We start from the raw sequence: 26680 nt of genomic DNA on the forward strand, positions 1-26680 counted from the left end.
GGATATAGTAAGTGCACCAGGCAAGCGCAGTCCAACGAATGTTCATTTCAAGGCACGTTCCGCCTTTTTATACTAGCCGGCGCAGCTGGCTTATGAGTCATTTCTGTTGCAGCTGTTGTTTACGAGTGGAACGACACGGCCGGCGCGCCTGGCTTGTGTGAGTCACTCCTATTGCACGTGCTATATAACATAAATATCGTTAACAGATTAATCTCCTGTTTTTCAATGTCAATCTATTGTTTCTGATGTTTCGAATAATTTACAATTTTCGTTGTCACGGAAAATTAGTCGTCAGGTACACAACTAGTAGAAATAGTTCTATCCAATCTTGTGAGCTTTTATTTACTGTCGAATGATTTCACATAAAATTATCAAGTTTAGTAATTATTATTATTTGTTTCAGAAGCGACTCTGTTCACGGTCATTAAGAAATGTCGCTGAGAAAAAAAATACAAGTATTTTGGACAGCCCTAAACAATATAAAAAATATTTTTGAAGTGAAACTTCTTTATCGACGTAGGGAGGAAGAAACGGACGTAACGTTTTTCGGTTACGCGCCATCTTAATTTCTTCCGTTACGCGCCATGTTTATTTTATTTCTTTTTAGTTTGTTATCAATAGATGACGCTCCACGTAAATTGAACAATTCCTGAATCGCGGTGACGAGATGTTACACAGTTAATAGACGTTCTCGTATCATACCTAAATCAATCAAATCAAATATTGCTAAATCATACCTACCTGGCTTCGGGATACCGTGATTATGCAGGCGGTTCCCTCGGGGTGCGGCTGCTCTGTTGCACTGCGGAGTGGTTGACTCTTGCGATGTTTTTTATATTTTATAAGTTTCACTTCTGCCGTGTGTGACTTGCACACACACACATTTTTTTACTTAAACGTAACCTATGCGGTTAATGGGTTGACCGGTTGTCTTAAGCTTACTGCTACCAGTTGATATTAGGAGGCACCCATCAACGTATATTCACATTCAAGTAGTAAGTTTTAACAGGATGTTTCATAAATTCACCTACAATCACAGAGGAGCCTAAATCATCATTACTAACACATTTAGAAAGACACACACAAGAAGAGAAATTGACTTCTATTTAGAAATGAGTCAGTTATGTAACTGTATATTTTATATCAGCAGTTATGAAATAACCAATAATATTTCGTGAGCAATAGCCGTTCGCTAAATCAAATCCAACTTTGTTGAATAAATGTTGGATTAATCGTTTTACGATTCGGTAAAAATCAAAGAGAACCGAATTTAATTATAATCTTAAAGTATTATATAAAATACGTGTAAAGTACAACCCTTAAGATTCCGTCGGAACCATACAGTGATTTGTCTGAGTTCCAAAGATGATCGATGCTGACGAATGAAGGGTTCGAAATTCGCCTTTAGGCCTTTTTACCTGAATTAAACCAGAAACACATTATGTTCTTACATTACATTACTTAGGTAACCATTTTATGGTCTATAATAAATATGATTATCGAGCTTTAGAAATTGCCGCCGTCTGCCCTGCCACGAAAGGGCTTGAATAGCTTTTAAACAAACGTTGCGCCTTTAGATAACATCCCTTTTTTTTCTCTCATCTTTTTTTTCAAACCACGTTTGAGGAACGATATGTCATAGCGCCCCGAGAACACCGCGGAGATGGGTTCATTATAAAGTCAGTTAAAAGTTATGCCTTTGCAAAAATTACCTTATGGCATACATTAAAGAGGATTTTTTTTTATTGATTTTTAACGCAGGCAAAGTCAGGCAAGTTAGCTGACAGGAAAAATAAAATTACTTAACTAACATAGAGACTCAAAAGTGTTTGAACACATAAAATGGCCATATTTATTTATGTTTAGCTTAAAAGCTTAATACGACTCCAGATAGAGCTTATCGATATCGATTCCGATAGAGGCACCCGTCACGTGCGGACGTGCTCATCGTCCACTCGATCGCCCGGTCTTTGTTCGCCCGGCTTTTGTTAGCCCGGCCATTGTTCGCGCGGCCTGTGTTTGTGGTACATCTGCCGACTAAGTGCTCTTTCTGGAAGTTTTTATTTGTTTTGTTTCCTTTTGTTGTTTCTGTGTTCGTGGTACATCTGCCGACAAAGTGGTTTCCTGCAAGTATTTATTTGTTTTGTTTCTTTTCGTAATTTCTGTTTTGTTGTGCTTTTTCTTTGTCCTGTAGTAATCGCGCCGCATTGCCACCTGTGTTCAATAGAACCGCTCAGGTCCGAGAAGTTGGGGCCTCGCCGCAAGGCGAGTGTTTTCAAGACCCGGGGCCGCCCCACCTGGGTACTCAGCGATCATGGACGCTGTATTCGCGGAATTCCTCCGACTTCGCCACCCACAGCTCGCCTCGGAGTTTTTGGCCTTCAAGGCCAATCACACTGCGAGCCCTCTCGAGGACTCCGCCGCGCTCGCTGCTCCTGCGTCGCCTGTACCTACGTGCAGAGCTTCTGCATTGAGCACCGCAGCCTCTGTCGTGCCTGCCGCTCCCGTGTCGCCTATACTGGCGAGAAAAGCTGCTGCGTCGTCCGCCGTGACCATCGTTTCAGCTGAGCGATCATCCGCGGCCTCCGTCGCGCCCTCTAAAACACCTACACTTGCTCGTAGGTCGCCTGCACGCGCCTCCTCGTGCTCCGACTCTGACTCGGACATGGAGGTCGACCTCGCCCCCGCCTCATCGACGGATGGATTCACCCTGGTACAGAAGGGTAAGAAGCGTGCCGCGGAGTCTCGAGCTCCCGCGGCCGCTAAAATTAGCAAAGCCGTGAACGCGTCGCGCCCCCGCCCTCAGACTCCCGTTGCGCCCCCAACCCGTGCCACTCCGTCGCCGCGTCCGGTGGCACAAAATAAAACCCAGACCCCTCCCCCGGTTATCCTCCAGGAGAAGGCAGCTTGGGATCGAGTTTGCCTGGCCCTTAAGGCCAAAAATATAAATTTCACGAATGCCCGTAACCTCGCGAACGGCATTCAAATTAAGGTTCAAACACCCGACGACCATAGGGCCCTCTCTTCTTACCTCCGTAAGGAGCGTATAAGTTTCCATACGTATACGCTCCAGGAGGAGCGCGAACTCCGCGTTGTAATACGCGGAATCCCTAAAGAGTTAGATGTAGAGCTCGTAAAAGCCGACCTGTTAGAAAAAGGCCTACCAGTGAATTCTGTGCACCGTATGCACACCTGTCGCGGTAGGGAGCCATATAATATGGTTCTAGTCGCTCTCCAGCCTACCCCCGAGGGTAAGAAAATCTTTAACACACAGACCGTCTGTAGGCTCTCTGGTATCGCTGTCGAAGCCCCCCATAAAAAAGGCACTCCTAGCCAGTGCCATAACTGTCAATTGTACGGGCACTCTTCCCGTAACTGTCACGCGCGCCCCCGATGTGTTAAGTGTTTGGGCGATCACGCCACGGCCCTCTGCGCTCGCGACCAAAAAACCGCGACGGAACCGCCTAGCTGCGTCCTGTGTCGAACACAGGGTCACCCCGCGAATTACCGTGGTTGCCCCCGAGCCCCTAAAATAAATCGCCGCGTCGCCCGCCAAAACCGCCTCCGAGCTTCCGGCCCAGACATCAAAGCCTCGGCATCCTCTGCGTCGCAGGCTAAGCCAGCGTTCGTTCCGGCGGCGGTGCCCAGTGTCTCGGCCTGGGCAAAACCGCTGCCGTACACGAACACGGCTACAACTCCCTCCTCCGCGATTCGTCCCGCCCCCGCGACTCGTCCCTCTCCCGCGACTTGCCCTCCGACCGCGTCCGACAATCTCGCTTTAGCGATCGACTTCTTTCAGTCGATCAACTTTGAGCGCGTTAACGCTTTGGGCGACGCCATTCGCGCTGCCTCCACTGCACAACACTTTATCGCCGTTGTGCAGGAATACGCCGACGTATACGCGTCATTAAATACGTACGTCCTCCCCTCACTCCGCCGGTAATCAATGGCGTATATAAGTAGAATAAAGCCCCTATCCGTAACGATAGGATTTTTTAACGCTTACGGTCTCGCAAATCAGCGTGATCAGGTTTCTGACTTTTTGCGTGACCACCAAATTGATATCTTTTTAGTGCAGGAGACCCTACTTAAGCCCGCGCGCCGTGACCCTAAAATCGCGAACTATAACATGGTCAGGAACGACAGGCTCTCTGCCCGTGGTGGTGGTACCGTCATTTACTATAGAAGAGCCCTGCATTGCGTCCCGCTCGATCCTCCCGCGCTCGCTAATATCGAAGCATCAGTGTGCCGAATCTCACTGACGGGACACGCGCCGATCGTTATCGCGTCCGTTTATCTTCCACCGGATAAGATCGTTCTAAGCAGTGATATCGAGGCGCTGCTCGGTATGGGGAGCTCTGTCATTCTGGCGGGCGACCTAAATTGTAAACACATCAGGTGGAACTCACACACCACAACCCCGAATGGCAGGCGGCTTGACGCGTTAGTCGATGATCTCGCCTTCGATATCGTCGCTCCGCTAACCCCGACTCACTACCCGCTAAATATCGCGCATCGCCCGGATATACTCGACATAGCGTTATTAAAAAACGTAATTCTGCGCTTACACTCGATCGAAGTAGTTTCAGAGTTAGATTCAGACCACCGTCCCGTCGTTATGAAGCTCGGTCGCGCTCCCGATTCCGTTCCCGTCACGAGGACTGTGGTGGATTGGCACACGCTGGGCATCAGCCTGGCTGAATCTGATCCACCATCGCTCCCGTTTAACCCGGACTCTATCCCGTCTCCTCAGGATACCGCTGAAGCCATAGACATCTTAACGTCACACATCACCTCGACATTAGATAGGTCATCGAAACAAGTTGTAGCGGAGGACTTCCTTCACCGCTTCAAATTGTCCGACGATATTAGGGAACTCCTTAGAGCTAAGAACGCCTCGATACGCGCCTACGACAGGTATCCTACCGCGGAAAATCGTATTCGAATGCGTGCCCTACAACGCGACGTAAAGTCTCGCATCGCCGAAGTCCGAGATGCCAGATGGTCTGATTTCTTAGAAGGACTCGCGCCCTCTCAAAGGTCTTACTACCGCTTAGCTCGTACTCTCAAATCGGATACGGTAGTAACTATGCCCCCCCTCGTAGGCCCCTCAGGCCGACTCGCGGCGTTCGATGATGACGAAAAAGCAGAGCTGCTGGCCGATACATTGCAAATCCAGTGCACGCCCAGCACTCAATCCGTGGACCCTGTTCATGTAGAATTAGTAGACAGTGAGGTAGAACGCAGAGCCTCCTTGCCACCCTCTGATGCGTTACCACCCGTCACCCCGATAGAAGTTAAAGACTTGATCAAAGACCTACGTCCTCGCAAGGCTCCCGGTTCCGACGGTATATCTAACCGCGTTATTAAACTTCTACCCGTCCAACTCATCGTGATGTTGGCATCTATTTTCAATGCCGCTATGGCGAACTGTATCTTTCCCGCGGTGTGGAAAGAAGCGGACGTTATCGGCATACATAAACCCGGTAAACCAAAAAATCATCCGACGAGCTACCGCCCGATTAGCCTCCTCATGTCTCTAGGCAAACTGTATGAGCGTCTGCTCTACAAACGCCTCAGAGACTTCGTCTCATCCAAGGGCATTCTTATCGATGAACAATTCGGATTCCGTACAAATCACTCATGCGTTCAACAGGTGCACCGCCTCACGGAGCACATTCTTGTGGGGCTTAATCGACCAAAACCGTTATACACGGGAGCTCTCTTCTTCGACGTCGCAAAAGCGTTCGACAAAGTCTGGCACAATGGTTTGATTTTCAAACTATTCAACATGGGCGTGCCGGATAGTCTCGTGCTCATCATACGGGACTTCTTGTCGAACCGCTCTTTTCGATATCGAGTCGAGGGAACCCGCTCCTCCCCACGACCTCTCACAGCTGGAGTCCCGCAAGGCTCTGTCCTCTCACCCCTCCTATTTAGCTTATTCGTCAACGATATTCCCCGGTCGCCGCCGACCCATTTAGCTTTATTCGCCGACGACACGACTGTTTACTATTCTAGTAGAAATAAGTCCCTAATCGCGAAGAAGCTTCAGAGCGCAGCCCTAGCCCTAGGACAGTGGTTCCGAAAATGGCGCATAGACATCAACCCAGCGAAAAGTACTGCGGTGCTATTTCAGAGGGGATGCTCCACACGGATTTCCTCCCGGATTAGGAGGAGGAATCTCACACCCCCGATTACTCTCTTTAGACAACCCATACCCTGGGCCAGGAAGGTCAAGTACCTGGGCGTTACCCTGGATGCATCGATGACATTCCGCCCGCATATAAAATCAGTCCGTGACCGTGCCGCGTTTATTCTCGGTAGACTCTACCCCATGATCTGTAAGCGGAGTAAAATGTCCCTTCGGAACAAGGTGACACTTTACAAAACTTGCATAAGGCCCGTCATGACTTACGCGAGTGTGGTGTTCGCTCACGCGGCCCGCACACACATAGACACCCTCCAATCCCTACAATCCCGCTTTTGCAGGTTAGCTGTCGGGGCTCCGTGGTTCGTGAGGAACGTTGACCTACACGACGACCTGGGCCTCGAATCAATTCGGAAATACATGAAGTCAGCGTCGGAACGATACTTCGATAAGGCTATGCGTCATGATAATCGCCTTATCGTTGCCGCCGCTGACTACTCCCCGAATCCTGATCATGCAGGAGCCAGTCACCGTCGACGCCCTAGACACGTCCTTACGGATCCATCAGATCCAATAACCTTTGCATTAGATGCCTTCAGCTCTCATACTAGGGGCAGGCTTAGGGACCCCGGTAACCGTACTCGTCGAACTCGACAAAGAGGTCGACGTGCAACCTAACCCATGCATCAGCCCGCTGAGTTTCTCGCCGGATCTTCTCAGCGGGTCGCGATTCCGATCCGGTAGTAGATTCATTCGCGAAACAATTGCTCTTGAGTTGTTAGGTCTCCTTCGGAGGCGCTCGGGCAGTTGTTAGCAAATCCCACCCCTCTTGGCTGAGCCTTTGCTCGCCCACCTGTCCTGGTGAAACTGGAAAGGCCTTCGGGCCACCAGTAAACTTTCAATCATAAAAAAAAAAAAAAAAAAAAAAAAAAAAAAGCTTATCGATATCGAAAGCTTATTTGTTGGAAAAGCTTTTAATGTATTAAGGTCGTAGTGAATACAAATACAAAAGTTCACATCGTAAGGTTTTGTGATAGTTAATCTTATAATGATAATATACTTATGAAAAGTATTAGAAACTAAAATGTTTTTTATATTACGTTTGGGGGCATTTGAATGCAATGACTTGGTTATTATCATTTTCCTTTTTGGTTTTTAAAAAGCTTAATTTTAGTGTAAATTCTTATAATAATAAAAGACGTGTGGCACTCGAAGACTATCGCGGTAAAGCTATAATTATTGCATAGCATTTTTTATCAACTTATGCAATTATAAATCGACAATAACAATTTAATATTAAAACAACAATAAAATAAGATCTGGCGAGAAACTCAGTGGGCTAACTTTCAATGAATCTGCTACATTGTGAGTATTCCATTTTGACCGCGCACTCACTAGAGGGCGCTACATGGGATAGAGACGCGCCTTTGAATGCTATTTCTAACTCTCATTCGCCCAGAATCAACGGTTCAGCTAGTTTATTTTTAATGCCACTCCAATCACTGAATGAGTAGTAGGAGTAGTAATAAAATTCTTCGACTAAGCGATAGAAAATGGCACGCCCAACGCATTGTAATGTGATATAATTTTCTATTTTACAATTCCGTTTGTCGCCGATAGATCGCGCTTGACGCAAAAGCTGAATCGCGCTATCTTTGTGTTACCCACGAAATTATATCACATATTTTGATAGTACATTAATCGGTGTTTAGACTTCTTATTTTAAACACTACACAAGCGCATCGTGTGAATGTGTTGAACGCGAGCTACATAATAGTCGTAGTGAGTGGTGGAAGGTATTTTCGTTACGGAATTTCAAGATTCCGCTCTCAAGGCCCGCGATAAAATCTATGCTTAATAAAATTCAAATCATAGAACCATAAATGGAAACTTCATTCCTATGGTAGGGTTGCAATGGATTTAAGGAGATGGGAGAGTTGACGTCAGGGCAAACTCATGTCATATCTCTATGCAGCATGATAAGAGAACATGCTGCACCGGCCACGCATAATGCGGGATAACGGCAAAAAGAAGAAAAAAATATGGTTATTGTCAAATAATGTACTTTCAGAAACTGCTTTGACCATTTGATCTGTTGTTCGTTGCTTAACTTTCCTAAAGTCTGACTTTTCGGGTGTTTGTTGTAACAGACGTCTTGTATTGTTGAATAACGATTTTAATATTTTACTAGTCACCTAATGAGGTGTATATTAAGTTTCAATTATTCCTGCGAATCGCGGAAGCCAATGAAAATAGTATTCCTTTTTTTTTCAAGTAAGTTTATTTGTTTGACATACGTGAATAATTTAAGTGCAGTAAAACTAATCTGTACTAATATTTTAAATGTGATAATCTATACTATATTATATTATTTATATTATTAATATTATAAAGCTGAAGAGTTTGTTTGTTTGAACGCGCTAACCTCAGGAACTACTGGTCCGATTTGAAAAATTCTTTCAGTATTAGATAGCCCATTTATTGAGGAAGGCTAAACTGAATTATAGGCTATATAACATCACGGTTAGATCAATACAAGCGGAGCACCAATAAAGAATGTTTCAAAATCGGGTTTTTTTTCCATTTTTAAGGGCTTCCGCTGCGTGCGCTGCAGAAACGGTTAAAGTTTTGCTAAAATAATGTATGACAGAATTGTTCCCCTTTAAAAGATCTAAATAAAAGTCCGCGACAGTCTATATGTTAAGGTCGGTTCACTATAACGTTTTTTATGATGCTAACCAAATTTGTTCTTTTTTTTTTTTAATGCTTAAATGTGTGGACGAGCTCACAGCCCACCTGGTGTTAAGTGGTTACTGGAGCCCATACACATCTATAACGTAAATGCGCCACACACCTTGAGATATAGTTCTAAGGTCTCAGTATAGTCACAACGGCTGCCCCACCCTTCAAACCGAAACGCATTACTGCTTCACGGCAGAAATAGGCAGGGTGGTGGTATCCACCCGCGCGAACTCACAAGAGGTCCTACCACCAGTAAGAATTGCTTGTCAAGTCAAGTCGGCAGTTGGCTATTGTTTACATGAGTGTACCAGGCTCATCACAAACCGGGAGAAGTGGCGATTGCTCGTAAGGCGCATAACATCTGCCACAGCAATGATGCTGAATACCGACCACGACCGCTTTGAAAAGAGTGACACGACAAAGAATAATTACTAGTTATTCGTGTATACTAATGTTATAAATTTGAAAATTTTGTATGTTTGTTATTCAATAACCATAATATAACAATAACAATTAAAAAAAAATGGTACTAAATGCTGGAACTAGCGGCTGGAAATAGCGGCTGGTACTAAATGCTGGAACTAGCGGCTGGAAATAGTGGCTGGTGCAAGCGGCTGGAGCTAGCGGCTGGAAATAGCGGCTGGTGCAAGCGGCTGGAGCTAGCAGCTGGAGCTATCGGCTGGTGCAAGCGGCTGGAGCTAGTGGCTGGTGCAAGCGGCTGGTGCAAGCGGCTGGAGCTAGCGGCTGGAGCTAGCGGCTGGTGCAAGCGGCTAGAGCTAGTGGCTGGTGCAAGCGGCTGGTGCAAGCGGCTGGTGCAAGCGGCTGGTGCAAGCGGCTGGTGCAAGTGGCTGGTGTAAGCGGCTGGTGCAAGCGGCTGGAGCTAGCGGCTGGTGCTAGCGGCTGATGCAAGCGGCTGGTGCAAGCGGGTGGTGTAAGCGGCTGGTACTAAATGCTGGAACTAGCGGCTGGCACTAAATGCTGGAACTAGCGGCTGGAAATAGTGGCTGGTACTAAATGCTAGAACTAGCGGCTGGTGCAAGCGGCTGGAGCTAGCGGCTGGAGCTAGCGGCTGGAGCTAGCGGCTGGAGCTAGCGGCTGGTGCAAGCGGCTGGTGCAAGCGGCTGGTGCAAGCGGCTGGAGCTAGCGGCTGGAGGTAGCGGCTGGAGCTAGCGGCTGGTGCAAGCAGTTGGAGCTAGCGGCTGGTGCAAGCGGCTGGTGCAAGCGGCTGGAGCTAGCGGCTGGTGCATGCGGCTGGAGCTAGCGGCTGGAGCTAGCGGCTGGTGCAAGCGGCTGGAGCTAGCGGCTGGTGCAAGCAGCTGGAGCTAGCGGCTGGTGCAACCGGCTGGGGCTAGCGGGTGGTGTAAGCGGCTGGTGCAAGCGGCTGGAGCTAGCGGCTGGTGCAAGCAGCTGGAGCAAGCGGGTGGTGTAAGCGGCTGGTACTAAATGCTGGAACTAGCGGCTGGCACTAAATGCTGGAACTAGCGGCTGGAAATAGTGGCTGGTACTAAATGCTAGAACTAGCGGCTGGTGCAAGCGGCTGGTGCAAGCGGCTGGAGCTAGCGGCTGGTGCTAGCGGCTGGAGCTAGCGGCTGGTGCTAGCGGCTGGAGCTAGCGGCTGGTGCAAGCGGCTGGTGCTAGCGGCTGGTGCTAGCGTTGGAGCTAGCGGCTGGTGCAAGCGGCTGGAGCTAGCGGCTGGTGCTAGCGGCTGGAGCTAGCGGCTGGTGCTAGCGGCTGGAGCTAGCGGCTGGTGCTAGCGGCTGGAGCTAGCGGCTGGAGCTAGCGGCTGGAGCTAGCGGCTGGTGCAAGCGGCTGGAGCTAGCGGCTGGAGCTAGCGGCGGGTGCAAGCGGCTGGAGCTAGCGGCTGGAGCTAGCGGCTGGTGCAAGCGGCTGGAGCTAGCGGCTGGTGCAAGCGGCTGGAGCTAGCGGCTGGTGCAAGCGGCTGGAGCTAGCGGCTGGTGCAAGCGGCTGGAGCTAGCGGCTGGTGCAAGCGGCTGGAGCTAGCGGCTGGTGCAAGCGGCTGGAGCTAGTGGCTGGTGCTAGCGGCTGGAGCTAGCGGCTGGAGCTAGCGGCTGGTGCAAGCGGCTGGTACTAAATGCTGGAACTAGCGGCTGGAAATAGCGGCTGGGGCTTGTTGCTAGAGCTAGCGGCTGGTGCTAGTTGCTGGAGCTAGCGGCTGGTGCTAGCGGTTGGGGCAAGTGGCTGGTGCAAGCGGCTGAAGCTAGCGGCTGGTGCAAGTTGCTGAACCTTGCGGCTGGTGTTAGCGGTTGGTGCAAGTGGCTGGAGCTAAGCAGCTGGTACTAAATGCTGTATAGATTGTAATCTGGAACAACATATAGGATATTTTCAATCAAGTCACGTCCAGTATTTTTCTATAAATATGTAATGTCGTTTGCTCGTAATTTTACTTACCAGATCGGCTGACAGCTTATGTACCAGAGAGTAACACAAGTATATCCCAGAATAATATAAAGTACTAGCTGACCCGGCAGACTTCGCAGTGCCTCAAACGATAAATAAAATACCTATACTTTTGTATAAAATAAACTTAAAACAAAAAAAAAAGTGTGTGTGTCCGCTCTGACGCACGACTGGAGTTTACTGGATATAAAAAATTAAACGAAACAATACGAGAAATAGTTCTATATTACGACAACACGATACACTACAGATTATTAACAAATTAACGAGACACAAAACAAACGACTAACAAATATATGAAAATACAATAATGAGAGAAACGCGCGATCAGTACGAGGCTTTGTGGCGGACTGCCGGCGCAGCAGCCCGGCGTCACCTGCGATAACGCGGCCGCGCGTTGGCTCCTGATTGGCGCGCGCACGCATCACGCAATCAGGAGCCAATCAGGCGCATAACGCATTTCGTGTGACATGCTAGTACGATTTTGGTCCCCATAATTTTCATACCACGGGCCTATATATGTAAATCGATTCTAAAGGAGTAAACTCCAACAAAAGGAATCCGTCCGACGGGGGACACATCAAAGGAAAAACAAAATTTAATTCCAAGCATTTTCATGTTTATCTATCTTTTAAACCTTCTCTGGACTTCTACAAATAATTCAAGACCAAAATTAGTCAAATCGGTCCAGCCGTTCTCGAGTTTTAGCGAGACTAACGAACAGCAATTCATTTTTATATATATATATAGATTATTTTTTATCAATTAAGTATTTATTGCGAGCCAAACCATGGATTTCGTCAGTACGTTATATCTCGTCTAGTATAAGGTTAGCGTGTAATTAATAAACTAAAGCCTTTTTTTTCATGTTTTATTCATTTGCGACTGACTGAGCAGTGTGTAGTAACTATAGGCTCCTTTGAGGATCTGAAAATTAATTAAATTCATTAACTAAATGCAAAATCCAAAGTGCGTATTCAACATGCTCATGCCAGAGTATTTTCTTGGGTCATGGTTATAAATAACATACGAGACAATAGAAAATGCATCCAGTGTACCAAACCCTGAAGCGTGGTGACGTAGTCAATGCCACTGACCACTAAGCCGACGAGTTTGCAACAGTATTTAATATGGAATAAAAGAAATTTCACAAAATCTATAATCGCACGACATCATACGACATTTTCAACAGAGACTAGCATAGAAACAATACAGATTTACAATGTAAATATATCAAACCGCTTAGCTGGTGGTAAAAAAGTCGTCGTGGCCAAGACTAAGATAAGACGTCCGGTGCATTCGTGTTGAGCGATGCACCGGTGTTCGAATCTCAGGCGGGTACCAATTTTTCTAATGAATTACGTACTCAACAAATGTTCACGATTGACTTCCACGGTGAAGGAATAACATCGTGTAATAAAAGTGAAACCCACAAAATTATAATTTGCGTAATTACTGGTGGTAGGACCTCTTGTGAGTCAGCTAATAGGCAGGCCTATTTCTGCCGTGAAGCAGTAATGCGTTTCGGTTTGAAGGGTGTGGCAGCTGTTGTAACTATACTGAGATCTTAGAACTTATATCTCAAGGTGGGTGACTCATACGTTGTAGATGTCCATGGGCTCCAGTAACCACTTAACACCAGGTGGGCTTTGAGCTTGTCCACCCATCTAAGCAATAAAAAAAAAGTTGATAGCGGGATTTGAACATAGGGCATATTCATATCACTTGACTTGACTTGATTTAAGTAGACCGGGAATCTTATCCTTTGAACCACGAGCTTCGTCATAACCTACTGCGCATACAAAGTGACTCCAAGCAATCCACGACATCAGGATCACAGTTAAAGATACTTACCCTGATAAAAGTGGCGACCGTAAGCTTAGTGAAGGGGCCCGCGGAAAAGACAATAACCTTGTTAAACTGCGCCACCAATATATATAAATTTTTGCGGTACTTCACATCTCTCGACCACCAGGCACTCTCGTAAGGACCTCTGGATAGATCCTGACTCTGGTGAAAACAAAGACACTGGCATATTCTTTTTTTTTATTGCTTAGATGGGTGGACGAGCTCACAGCCAACCTGGTGTTAAGTGGTTACTGGAGCCCATAGACATGTAGAACGTAAATGCGCCACCCACCTTTAGATATAAGTTCTAGGGTCTCAAGTATAGTTACAACGGCTACCCCACTCTTCAAACCTAAACGCACCACTGCTTCACGGCAGAAATAGGCAGGGTGGTGGTACCTACCCATGCGGATCTCACGGCTCGCTGTTGTTTACTAGTAACGTGATCATAGACAGCGAAGAAGAGGTGATAGCATCAGGAAGAAAGTTCAGTTGTCTCAATATGTCGTGATCAACTATTCCGCTGCCCCCTACCTTGAGACGTCAAGAAGAAGATTCAATTGTCTCCATATGTCGTGACTGCTCAGGCAAGACTTTGGTAGACTGAACCCTATACGGAAGCTATTCATCTTGGTTAATTCGTTTTGAACGTAAAATGTCTACCAATCAAAGTTTTTCGGGTCCCCTTTCCTAATGTTGCACTAACCCGTCCCGTAATCTGGTATTGGTACCATTACTTATTTAGGTATCACTGGTGGTAAGGGGTACCACCACCCTGCCTGTTTGTGCCGTGAAGCAGCAATGCATTTCGGTTCGAAGGGTGGGACAGCCGTTGTACTGTAAAAACTAACAACTGTAAAAACAGAACTCACGTCTCAAGGTGGATGGCGGAATTGACGTGATTTATGTCTATGGGCTTCATTAACTTAACACCCGTTGGGCCGTGAGCTCGTCCACCTATTTTAGAAAAAAAAAAGGATTCCGTTCTTTTTTTTCATGTCTTTATAGGCAGACGACCATATAGCCCACCTCATGGTGAGTGGTTACCGTCGCCCAGATGCTGTAGCGCCCGGGAGACAAGTGAGTTGTGGCATTCATAGGTTTCAGTGATCACTTAGCATCGCTTAGCTAAGTGAGGCCGTGTGCAAGTACATGACAAAAAAAGCTCTACGCTTACCGCATAGAGAACATCATTACTGTGCCAACAGTACATGAATAGCTGGGCCACGCCGAAAACCAAATACTCGGTCATGAGGAACCGTTCCATCGGATTTGTTTCTATCTGAAAATAAACAAAGAACTAGTTTTAGTTTTCCCCGTAGTACACTTGGAAACATCACCGAAGATAGGAAATATATATATAAGTATAAGTATTTCGTTCCGTTTTCGCGACTTGTAATAATAAAGAAGATTTTTTTTGTTTTTTTTTTTTCATTATCACATTATCATTTCAAACCTTAAAGGTTTTCGTGACCACTTACGAAAAAATATATAGTAAAATAAATATAAAATCCAGCTACAATACCATGTCAAAATAAGAAGAATCATCTTCGGTAGGATATTCGGTAAAAGTAATAAAATTACTTGTAATTTATTTACAACTCAAATTTTCATGATAGTCATACTTCTAGAAGCCTGTAAAAATAACGTATAACCAGTTTCCACTTAACAGGTGAACCCGAAGGACGTGTTGTTGATAACCTGATACAAGGCGACATAACCGAACCTCTATTTCTTCAATTGCAATCGATTTCAATTTATTGTATGTATTATAAATGTATAGAATAGTATTCAAAATTGTATGTTGAATTTTGCGCTTAATTGCTTGATGCCGATGTCTGCAGCGATCTTTGTTGAATTGCTAAATTGCATAGACTTTTTGGCGGGAACGCGAGCAGTGAAGTTGTGTGATTTGTTTTACTTTGTCTATTTAGTGTTTCTTCAGGTTTAAATGTGTAACAACGGTGGTTTATTAACTGTTTAACATCTGTGAAAGTGCACAAATGTGGGAATTCTCGGGATCCTCCAAAAAGACCACTGAAAAAATCTCAGTAACTGACCACCATTTTACTGAGATTATATTTCATCCTATAACATCTCATCTCATTTCATTTAATTTCATCCAAGTTGATTAATGTCTTCAATTTCAATTAATCATCTTCATTTCATTTCATTCAATATTATCATTTTTCATAAAAATATGAATATAAATTTAAATAAGGCATGACTTAAAAGGTTATAAGATAAAATTGCATCCAGCCGTTGAAACGCCGGCGACCTTAAAATGACGGTTAAGCGTCGGTTTCAAATTGTGTTGTTCGCATGTCGTCGATCTGATTGTTTCACGGAAGAAGGACCATAATATGTAGCGTTGTGGTAATTGAGCGTGGACTGTATTGATTGTTATGAGATATTTATTTTAACTATGACAAATCAAAACTAAATAAGAAAAATATAAAATTGAGGCGTTGCTCTTAGTGGCTGGATTTGAGAAAGATTGTTTTTTTTTTTTTAGTATTGTAGGATTACTGGTGGCCCGGAGGCCTCTCCAGTTTCACCAGGACAGATGGGCGAGCAAAGGCTCAGCCAGGAGGGGTGGGATTTGCTAACAGCTGCTCGAGCGCCTCCAAAGGAGACAACTCAAGAGCCTCGCGAATTAATCTACTATCAGATCGGAATCGCGACCCACTGAGAAGATCCGGCGAGAAACTCAGCGAGCTGATTCATGGGTTGCACATCGAACTCTTTGTCGAGTTCGACGAGTCCGGTCACCGGGGTTCCTAAGCCTGCTCCTAGTGTTAGAGCTGAAGGCGTCTAATGCCAAGGTTATTGGATCTGATGGATCCGTAAGGACGTGGAAAAGATTGTCATGGCGGACGGCGCTCGCTAACATTTGAACCTTAACAAGATTTCTTTGAGTACTTTATCAACAAACTATAGTCCGAATATCGATGTACTAAGAAAGAAAAAACCTCGAATCCATATTAAATATGTTTCATCAAAAACTAACGCATACTTTTATACTATACAAGCGGCCCGCTCCGGCTCCGCTCGGGTCTTTAACAAAAATATCAACAATATTTGACGTTGTTTTATTTTTTAAATAAAAGAACACTTATTGCGGCATAAATATAATAGTTAGACATATGCTGTCGCGACACTTTTTGTAAATAATAATGTGTTCTACAAATTCGTAGTCCATTATTTTATTCTATCATCAATAGTTTTCGCAGGGCACGCGATGTAAAGAATATTTTAGGTAATTTTTTTACACTTTGGGTTACATTATTGGAGTTTTAGAAAGGATCCGGAATTTTTTTTAAAAAAAATATTGCCTATGTCACTCGGGAATAGTGTAGCTTCGAAACATTGAAAGAATTTTTCAAATCGGTTCAGTAGTTTCGGAGCCTATTCAATACAAACAAACAAACAAATCTTTCCTCTTTATAATATTAAGTATAGAAAAGTGAATGCATTCTGCTGAATAAATATTATTATGGTTATTCGATACATACGCATCAATTCTTCCAATTTTATTGATGAAATTGAGTTTCGTCGAAACATACAAATTATTTTCATGCCTTCATAATGAAATTGAATGTGGAAAGAGTTTACTCCAACGACAATTTCGAAATGGCATGTATAAAGGTTTTCTTTGTGTGATTCTCGCTCAATGAATTTTCAATGTAATATAATAATGTGTAGTTTCAATATTGCTTTAACTGTCAAAGGAAATATGACCTGGCTCATTTGATGGATTCTCAAAATAGAAACTGTAGCTAATGCATACAAGTGACGTAGTGTTTTTATTTTTATTTTGATATCTTTTTAATGATAGTAATAAATTAAAATTAGTTTTACGGTTATGTCACGGGTTGTTTTGCCGTAATTATATCATTATTATAATACTAGTGTATTTATTAAAATCTAATTAGTTATACGATATTTAAAAAAATGGATTAAAAAATCAGGTACAGTGCTCTGAGGGATAGCTTGAGATGATACCATCATCTCTTTTTTAGCATCCCACCGCCCACCACTGGAGTAGAGTTCATCCATACTACCTGGAGTCACTGCGGTTATCCACAGTACGTTTCCAGAGATCTTTTTTGCCACGTACCATCCGACTTTGGAATGAACTCCCCTCCACGGTGTTTCCCGAGCGCTATGACATGTCCTTATTCAAACGAGGCTTGTGGAGAGTACTTAACGGTAGGCAGTAGGAGTGGGTGATATAAATCGTATATAGATTCAATATCTATATATCGCAGCAATATCGTTGAATCCGATATCGCCCCGCACGAAATCTATATATCGATATCAGCCGATACACGATATTGCTCGATGTGATGCGCATCGCCATATCGTACCGATTCGTGAATAGAAATCTACATTTCGATATCAGCCGATATACGATATTGCTCGATGTGATGCGCATCGGCATATCGTACCGATTCGTTAATATCAGCAATATTCGTTTGGTTCGTATCGAATCGGCCAGAGTGAGTGAGCGCACGATAGGGATATCATGTGATGAATGAAACAGAAACAGGCATTATCCATACAATTGTAAACCTTATATTTAAGTCCATATGTCTGTAGATTATTCTTAGCGTATCAGCAGAATACAATTTAGGAAAGAAGTTTCAACTTTCGACCCTAACTTGAATGCAGTATAGTCTATTTGCATAGTTGAATTTAATTTCACGCGCTTTGACCTTGAACTAGAATTTTTGGACAAATGTTAAAAAATACTTAAAAGTTTTTTGTGTTTGATTTTTAAAGTACACATTTTTCTATTTTTAGTTGAATCCAAATAATTGAGTTTATTTCTTGTGTTTGTATTAAACTTTTGAAATCTACACACTTTTGGTATATTTTGTAATTTTAAATTAAGACACAAAATACTAAAAACTGAAAATAATGTAGCCAGTCCTAAGCCTGGTAAAAGCATGAAGGAAAGTTTTTTTGATATTTTTATTTTCATGTTCTTTTTATTACTTTAAGATCATATTATAAATTGATATCAGAAAACCAACCGTATAACGTTGACTTAAATCTATATCTACTACGATATTATATCAGCGTATCGTTTCAAATCTCAAATATCATGAATCGAGAAAATCTACTAGCATCCATCAATATATAGATTCAGAAAATATATAGATTCAATATCCAATATTGATCCTCGATATATAGATACGATTCTATACGCGGCAAAACCGATATTACCCACTCCTAGTAGGCAGCGGCTTGGTTCTGCTCCTGGCATTACTGAGGTCCATGGGCGACGGTAACCATTCACCATCAGGTGCAAAGGCAAACCAAAAGGGCACAAAAATATATTTATATATAAATTTATTATTTTAATACTATTGTTACACCGGTAAGAGTACCGCCATCTGCCGTCGAATAGCAGGTAATAAATATCAAAAGAACTAGTAAAATTGAGAACGCTTGAGAAGTGCAACGCCATCTATTATCAAATAGCGGAAACACATATCAAAACGACTCGTCTTACCGGGAATGTTTTCGACGATTATAAAGTTGTTGTATTACCTACAAAAGTGTTGCACAGATGACATCACGGCAGTAAAGTTAGTAATCGGTTCTAGTCGAATCGAAACTGCAAACGAATCACCTGAAGCGATGCGGAAGAAGTGAAATTTTATTTAACCTAGGCCCGAAGTCGTCGTGGCCTAAAGGATAAGACGTCCGATGCATTCGTGTTGAGCGATGCACCGGTGTTCGAATCCCGCAGGCGGGTATCAATTTTTCTAATGAAATACGTACTCAACAAATTTAATATTCACGATTGACTTCCACGGTGAAGGAATAAATCGTGTAATAAAAATCAAACCCGCAAAATTTTAATTTGCGTCATTACTGGTGGTAGGACCTCTTGTGAGTCCGTACGGGTAGGCACCACTGCCCTGCCCATTTCTGTCGTGAAGCAGTAATGCGTTTCGGTTTGAAGGGTGGGGCAGCCGTTGTAACTATACAGAGACATTAGAACTTATATCTCAAGGTGGGTGGCGTATTTACGTTGTGGATGTCTATGGGCTCCAGTAACCACTTAACACCAGGTGGGCTGTGAGCTCGTCCACCCATTTAAGCAAAAAAAAATAAAAAAAAATAGGCCCCAACGCGTAACACTACCATTATACATATTTCCGATGTTTCCAATACATTACAATTTTCGTGGTCACGGACCACTGATGTTGTCGATGAAAGATAAACTGAAAGATGATTTAATTTACGTCTATGGCTCGGGAAAAACCCAAAAAAATAATACTCCTTAACAAAAAATTTAAGTAAGCAAGCACCTCATTCTCGTATAATAGCGTCAAGTGAATTGGCTAGTTAGTGAATACAATATCATGTCTGATTGCGTTCATTAGTTCCATTATCATACATTATTACATTTAAATTTTAGCTTAATTAAAATTTCGACTTCATTAACTCAACTGCGGCGACAATCAGGTGTTGATATAAATGGACATCAATGACAAAATATTCTTAAAATTCCTCATCATCATTATTACGTGTTCGTGTAATATAATATATTAATGACGTCACACAAGGCGATGTCACGTGTGGCTAATCGTTGTATATCAGTGTCGGTTTACTTTAGCCTCAAATGACGTCATATGTACTGCAGAGAGTGACAGCGGTTTGCTCACTGAAGCCGTGCATAAGATAAATGAGATAGAGCATAGAGTAGTGCTTATCTAGCATCGCATGCTATTGGATAATAAAAAAAATATACACTACAAATATTATTTATTTTTATCCAAATTCTACTGGTGGTAGGACCTTTTGTGAGTCCGCGCGGGTAGGTACCACCACCCTTCCTATTTTTGCCGTGAAATAGTAATGCTTTTCGGTTTGAAGGGGGGGGGGGGGGGCAGCCGTTGTAACAACTATACTTGAGACCTTAGAACTTATATCTCAAATTGGGTGGCGCATTTACGTCGTAGATGTCTATGGGCTCCAGTAACCACTTAACACCAGGTGGGCTGTGAGCTCATCCACCCATCTAAGCAATAAAAAAAATTACTAATTAGTGATATTGGAATTTATTTTTTATTACAGGGTTAGTAAAGTTGAACTATACTAAAGAATAATTTTTATTTACCAGGACTATTTGAAATATTTCCTGAGCGAATAGTTTTTTCTTTAGTATTAACGAGTCTTAGCTACAGTTTTTTTTTAAATCTATCAGATGAGCTATGTCGTGTTTCCATTGACCAGCAATATTGTAATAGGCAAAATTATATTTAATTTGGTAGGTACTATTTCACTCTTCATACAATTGATATATTTTCCGCCGGCGTTATCAAATATTTCGCGGCACATGCTCTGTTTCTCTTGCCTGTGCCTTAGTGCGAGTTTTTAATACGCTTTTATTAGCTTCAGACGTATGTATGTTAGTATGTAACGGAATTTTTGAACATGATTTTGACCCCCTTCAAAACGTCGGATTAACTCGAAATTTGGCATTCTTATTAAGGACCGATTGCAATTAAATATTTAAAATAAAAAAGTTTGATATTCAACTATAAAATGAAAAATAAATAATAGTTTAAAAAACTAAAAAAAATTTACGCTTTTATAGAAAATCCAACTAAAAATAGAAATTAAATTTTAAAAAATATGATTAAAAAATATTGTAAGAAAAATTGATTTTATTGTAAAAAAGCGTGGGGTACTTTTCAGGATATTGTCAAAATAGCCCTTCTACTCATATCTGTTCATAAAATATTTATGACTATTGATTAATATCATTTTTTCTTACACTATTTTTAATTCATGTTTATTATCTATCTATTTTTTAGTTGGATTTTCTGTATAAGCGTATTTTTTTTAAATTTTTTTAAACTATTATTTATTTAACCTACGCTTACCGCTATGAGCGATGTTACGACTCCATACCAATTTTAGTTAAATTTTACGCGATCGAGAAGTTAGCAAACTAAGCACTCTCGCCATTAGACGCATCGAAACGACAGCAAATAGAAGCATTATTAAAGACCTTAGCACTTATATCTCGAGGTGGGTGGCGCATTTACGTTGTAGATGTCTATGGGCTCCAGTAACCACTTAACATCAGGTGGGCTGTGAGCTCGTCCATCCATCTAAGCAATAAAAAAAAAAAAAAAAAAACTTACTGTAATTTGGTAAGCCGTCACACAAAGCATTACCGAGCAGACAAACATGTAGAGAAGCATTATCGGCGACAAACAAGAATCGAACAGCCGAGAATGTCTGTAATAAAAAAATTATGCATTACACTTTCATGTCTTACACTGTATTACACTAACATACATACTATATCGCTTGAGTAAAAAAAAAAAAACTGGGAACAAATGGCGCACGGTCATCCGACCCCAAATTACGATTTCCTGATTTATCCGATCCTGATATACTTATATACGTTTAAATATATACACATATAGATAATAAACACCCAGATAAAGAGCATAAAACAACCTGCTCATCACAGGAATGCTTGCTCGATGTGGGATTTGAACCCACAACCCTTGGTGCAACAGTCAAATACCTTAGCTACTGTACTAGTGAGTCAATCTAATTGATACCGCGAAACGTTTGCCTCATAGGTAATTATATCGCCTGATACCACTGTATGATTTAATTCTGGTGTGTACCAAACTTATTCTTTTTTAAAGAATTTTTTTTTCGAGTTTATTTATGCCATAAATACCTCGGTAAAGGTATGGCTTACTTACCCACTTTTTTTCCCTATCTTTGCTGATAGCCTTGAGAGGCTACTTCAACTTCTCCTTGACATGTAGGTGAGCTCACGGGGTTCAAACCAGAGTGTTGCTAACACTGGCCCTAGCAAGAGCAGTGCTTCGCAGAATCTATCACCGGATCGGAAACGCGACCCACTGAGATGATCCGGCGAGAAACTCAGTGGGCTGTGTCTATGGGTAACTACTTACTACTCACTGCTAGTAAGGCGTGTTCTAAGCCCACACGGGTAGAGCACACCTTGCCTACTTCTGCGGAGAAGCAGTAACGCATTCTGGTTTGAATGGCGGGTCATCCGTTGTAGAGAGAGATCCGAGCCAGAGATTCAGGGCTCATGTCTCAAGGTGTTGGTGTCTATGGACTTTCGTGAACCCTTAACGCACAGGCGATCATTGCCAATCGTAACTTTCAGTCGTAGCCCTACAACCAAACTTGCTCGTAAACAATAATAAAACACGTTCTTAATTATACGAATTAACAAACCAAAAGTCAATCTAACTTCTCAAGTTAAATCTTAATGGATTCCGCCATTAAACTTTGTTTATGAGCGAAGGCACAGAGCAACATCTAAACTTTAGTACTAATCGCTATGCGGCCACTTCTCTTCGCGATTTCAATTAATATAGCAGCGCGATCTCGCATTTTTTTGCTCTTGTAAGCAAATGAGCGTATAGCCCAACTGATGGTGAGTGGTAATCGTCGCTCATAAACGTCAGCTACCCGGGGTCATAGCTAAGCCAGGGTCACTACTGTTGAATACTCTCCGCAAGCCTCGCTTGGAGAAAGACATGTCATAGTGCTCCCGAAAAACTGAGAAAGGAAAGCACTCCAAAATTACTTTTTTTTTTAATCCGTAAGCAGTAAAATTCTTCTCCCGACCGACGACAGTTCACAACGGAGACAAAAAACATTAAATTGCATATAAATTTAACGAAATTTATTATTTCTTACACTTATCTATCCTAACACGACAGGGATATATAGTATATTATAATGCACACCAATAAAAAATTAAGCCCAATGCAAAACATTTATTCACAAACACATTTGTTAATGCCTGCGTCAGATTTTGAAAATCTTTTGGCCTGAGACGATCACTAACAAAGAGCTGTGGAGGATCTCCAAGCAGACACCAATGGAATAGGAAATCCTTGCGCGGAACTGGCATTGAGTTTGTCACATATTGATAAAGCCCGATACCCACCTATCCAAGTGAGCTGGACCTGGAAAGTTTCTGGCGAAAGAAAGAGAGGCCATCCCAGAACAACTTGGCGTCGCTCGGTGGAGAAGGAGCTAGGCGTCTTGGGCTTGACGTGGAAGGAGCTAGAACAGACTGCCTGAGACCGATGTAAATGGAAGGATTTTGTTTGTACACCTCAGCAGAGGGTAATAAAAAAGAAAGGAGAAAATGCAAAACATTAAAGACAAAAAGTACAATGGACGGTCTTATAAGCGCAATCTCTTTCGAAAAGAATCATCTATTTTTAAATCATGCAATAAATTTACATTTACCATAAAAATCACTCACTTGACAAGTTCTGTATGTCTTCTATGACACTCTTTCAATCTCCTCATAAAAGCCATATCACCGAAAGATTTTTCATCATCAAATAAAGCAGCACAATCAATCCTCAATAGTTCCAATTCAGCTCTAAAAAATACCATTATAACTATGGCATTGGTGTCGAAGGACGTGATCCAGCCTCCACCATAAATGGCTGCGTATGTCTGGTAAATAGAGGCCAATAGGTATCCGGGTAAAGTATTTTTATCCCACGGTATCCAGGAACTTACTACTTGCAGGTATGTACCGTTTCCAGATTGGACGTCCAGTCTATAAATTGAATTATGAATTTAATTGCAGCATTAATTTAGTCACACAAAAGATTTTCACAGGAACCTGGTTCCAAGTGATTTTCACAGATAGACGCACATCATAGACGCACATCAATTTTTTTTTTGGGCTTTGGCTTTATCTTTGCAATGTTTTTTACCAAAAATCCTAAATGTTATAGGTTTTTAATTGTACACACAAGTATGGTTTACTTTTTAATCTCTGATTGATTTTATTTCTTAATCCTAAAATGTAATTTGAGTTTTACGAAGAAATTCGTCCTTTTTTGATAAATCCACTACCTCTCATCGTTTTAAATCCGTCCATTATACTAGTTGCTGCAGCGGTGAAATCTGGAGCGTCTATTGTGCTACTGGAACTAGCCGCTCTCAATATTGGAAAGATCTCCACCGAGTACATATAAACTGCTCCGTTAGAGGACAGAAGTTTGTGTAAACCAAATTTTATTTAATTTGGTCCATACATTTTACTTTTTATTGGAACACAGATGAAAATAGCCAGTGATATTTAAGAACATATTTGTAATATAGATAGCCACAACTTAAAAGAAATCGTAAGAAATGTTATCCTAGACAAAAATTAATGTCATCTATATTACTTTAGACAGCTGAATTCTAATTTTATGTTCGGTTTATGTATGAGTTCGATAGAAGTATTTAATGTTATTTAGAATATCACAAAGTCAGTTATTCAAATGGAATGTACTTTAATAATAATCCCGATTTCATACCATACTAAATCATTTATGTCATTATATCTGGTTGCAGTAATGGTATTTTACGAACTGTTTTAAACTTTTGCTGCTATCTGCACATAAATTACATACATACATTTTTATTTAATGGGTTCTTATCGAAATTTTCACAAAAAATATTGGTATTTACAAACAGTTGTTACTTTTTTTTCTCCTACCTAAGCTGATGGTCTTGAGAGACCATATCAGCTTCACCGAGCGAGTAGGTGAGCTAGCGAGGTGGGCCCAAACCTGACGTTGTTGATAACACAAATTAGCAAGAGCCGTGGTTCTCAGAATCTACCACCGGATCGGAAACGCGACCCACTGAGAAGATCCGGCGAGAAAATCAGTGGGCTGTGTCTATGGGTTAATTTACTTGCCGAGCCCTTCGCAAGCAACGGGTTCAACGAGAACGATGACCGGTGCTTGGGGTACCTAAAAGCACCGTTAGGGGATCGGGAGGATCCGAAATGACGTGTAGTTGTTACTAACACGAACACTTACAATGGCAAGATTTTATTAACTGTTGCAGTTCGCTCTCACATCTTAATTAATAACTAAAAGACGAGATAGATCTTGAGAAGGTCTACTCAAACGAATCCAACTAGACCCTAAAAAAATCAGTTTAAAATCCTCACCTGTAGGCAGCTGATGAAAAAAACTTAAATATTGGTTGTACTGTAACAATTGCCACGGTCGTATACATCAAGAACCAGTAATAATACGTTATTTTGCGGCAGTAGCCGGTAAATCCGTTTATCAGAGCCAACTTTCTCGAGTCCGAAGTGGCCCTTTGCTCTAAATCAGCTCGAGATACGTAACCAATGAGGTCACGCCAGGCATTTTGCCACAACAAAAAAGTGGTAACCTTCAAAACGCTTACAGTCGCCAACATTGTTATCTTCAGATTGTTTAATAACAAAGCTAGGTCTGATTTAACAAACCATACGTCTATATATTCAGTGGCAGTGAAAACAGTCACAGCGAAATGCATAAATAGGTAAAAATACTTTTTTGATCTGCTTTCCGGTAACAGAAGCCCCCAGAACTTCAAAGCTTTGACGTTTGGTCCTAGTAAAGGACGATCGGGGTCCTCTAGCTTCTCCAGGAGCTTCATGGTGGAGTCTGAATGCGTAATGAAGTAATGGAGTCGTTTTATAGATTCGTAGGCGTCGAAATGTTTAATTGCGATCATCGGCTAGGGAGGGGAATTTTCGCTTTGAAAGTTTACGTTGAGATGTAATTTTTGTATTTTACTGGATATTTCTGATGCTAGGGCAACTTGTAATGCCACACAGTTAGACATCGCCCCCGTTGCCTATTTCTGCCGTGATGTATTGAAATTCGGTTTGAAGGGTAGGGCAGCCGATATGCTCTGACAAACTGAGACTTAAAAATATCGTCTCAAGATGGGTATCATTAATGTTGTTGATGTCGATGGGAATCGTTAACCACTTAGAAAGAGGCCGTAAGGTTGTCCAGCCATGATAATAATAAAAAACGAATCAAGCTCCATTGTATTTTAATAGTACTACGCCTGGCATGTTCTGAGATGTGCCAATGAAAAACGCACAAAGCTGTAACTTTAATCGCTAATTGCCTCAACTAGATCACGACATCAAACCTGTACGTGCAAACCTGTACTAGGTGATACTAGGAGATAATAGAAGATACCAGGTAGATCAGTTGTACCAGTCTGGTGAGATCGTCTGCTCCAGGATAATAATAAATAATTGATAAACTTTTGATAAATTTTTCTTTTATTACTATCATGGATAGACTAGCTGAAAACCCTCCTGGTGTTAAGTAGGTAACGATTACCATCGACATGAACAACATAAACGCTGCCACACACCTTGGAACATGAGTTTTAAGTATGGCTGTCCCATCCTTTAAATCAAAACGCTATACTGCTTCACGACAGAAATAGGCAAGTTGAAGCCTTCTCGTGCCGGCTCACAAGATGTCCTACCACCAGCAATCAATTATGTTATATTAATAATAATCAAATGCACAATAATAATTATATATAAACACTAGCCGTACTCGCCCGCTTCGCTGGGCATTTAAAATTGACATTATTATTTATTGTCATTATTATTAAGGAGTCCAACACTCATATAAAATCAGCCTATCCATTAAGTACATGTATTTT

At 42.3% G+C, this 26680-nt stretch overlaps 1 protein-coding gene across 1 annotated transcript; it reads right to left on the minus strand.

Annotated features, from left to right (window-relative positions):
• Positions 1-12175: 12175 nt before the first annotated feature.
• Positions 12176-25642, minus strand: Or-56 (olfactory receptor 56). The gene is made up of 6 exons (NM_001173146.1): positions 25164-25642; positions 23463-23768; positions 21331-21427; positions 14337-14441; positions 13166-13321; positions 12176-12238 (listed from the first exon to the last, which is right to left on the minus strand). Exons 1-6 carry the CDS (start codon positions 25640-25642, stop codon positions 12176-12178), a joined length of 1206 nt encoding a protein of 401 aa, NP_001166617.1.
• Between the last annotated feature and the right edge of the window lie 1038 nt (positions 25643-26680).

Source organism: Bombyx mori, chromosome 28 (assembly GCF_030269925.1).
Source record: "Bombyx mori chromosome 28, ASM3026992v2".
In the NCBI taxonomy this organism is placed as follows: domain Eukaryota; kingdom Metazoa; phylum Arthropoda; class Insecta; order Lepidoptera; family Bombycidae; genus Bombyx; species Bombyx mori.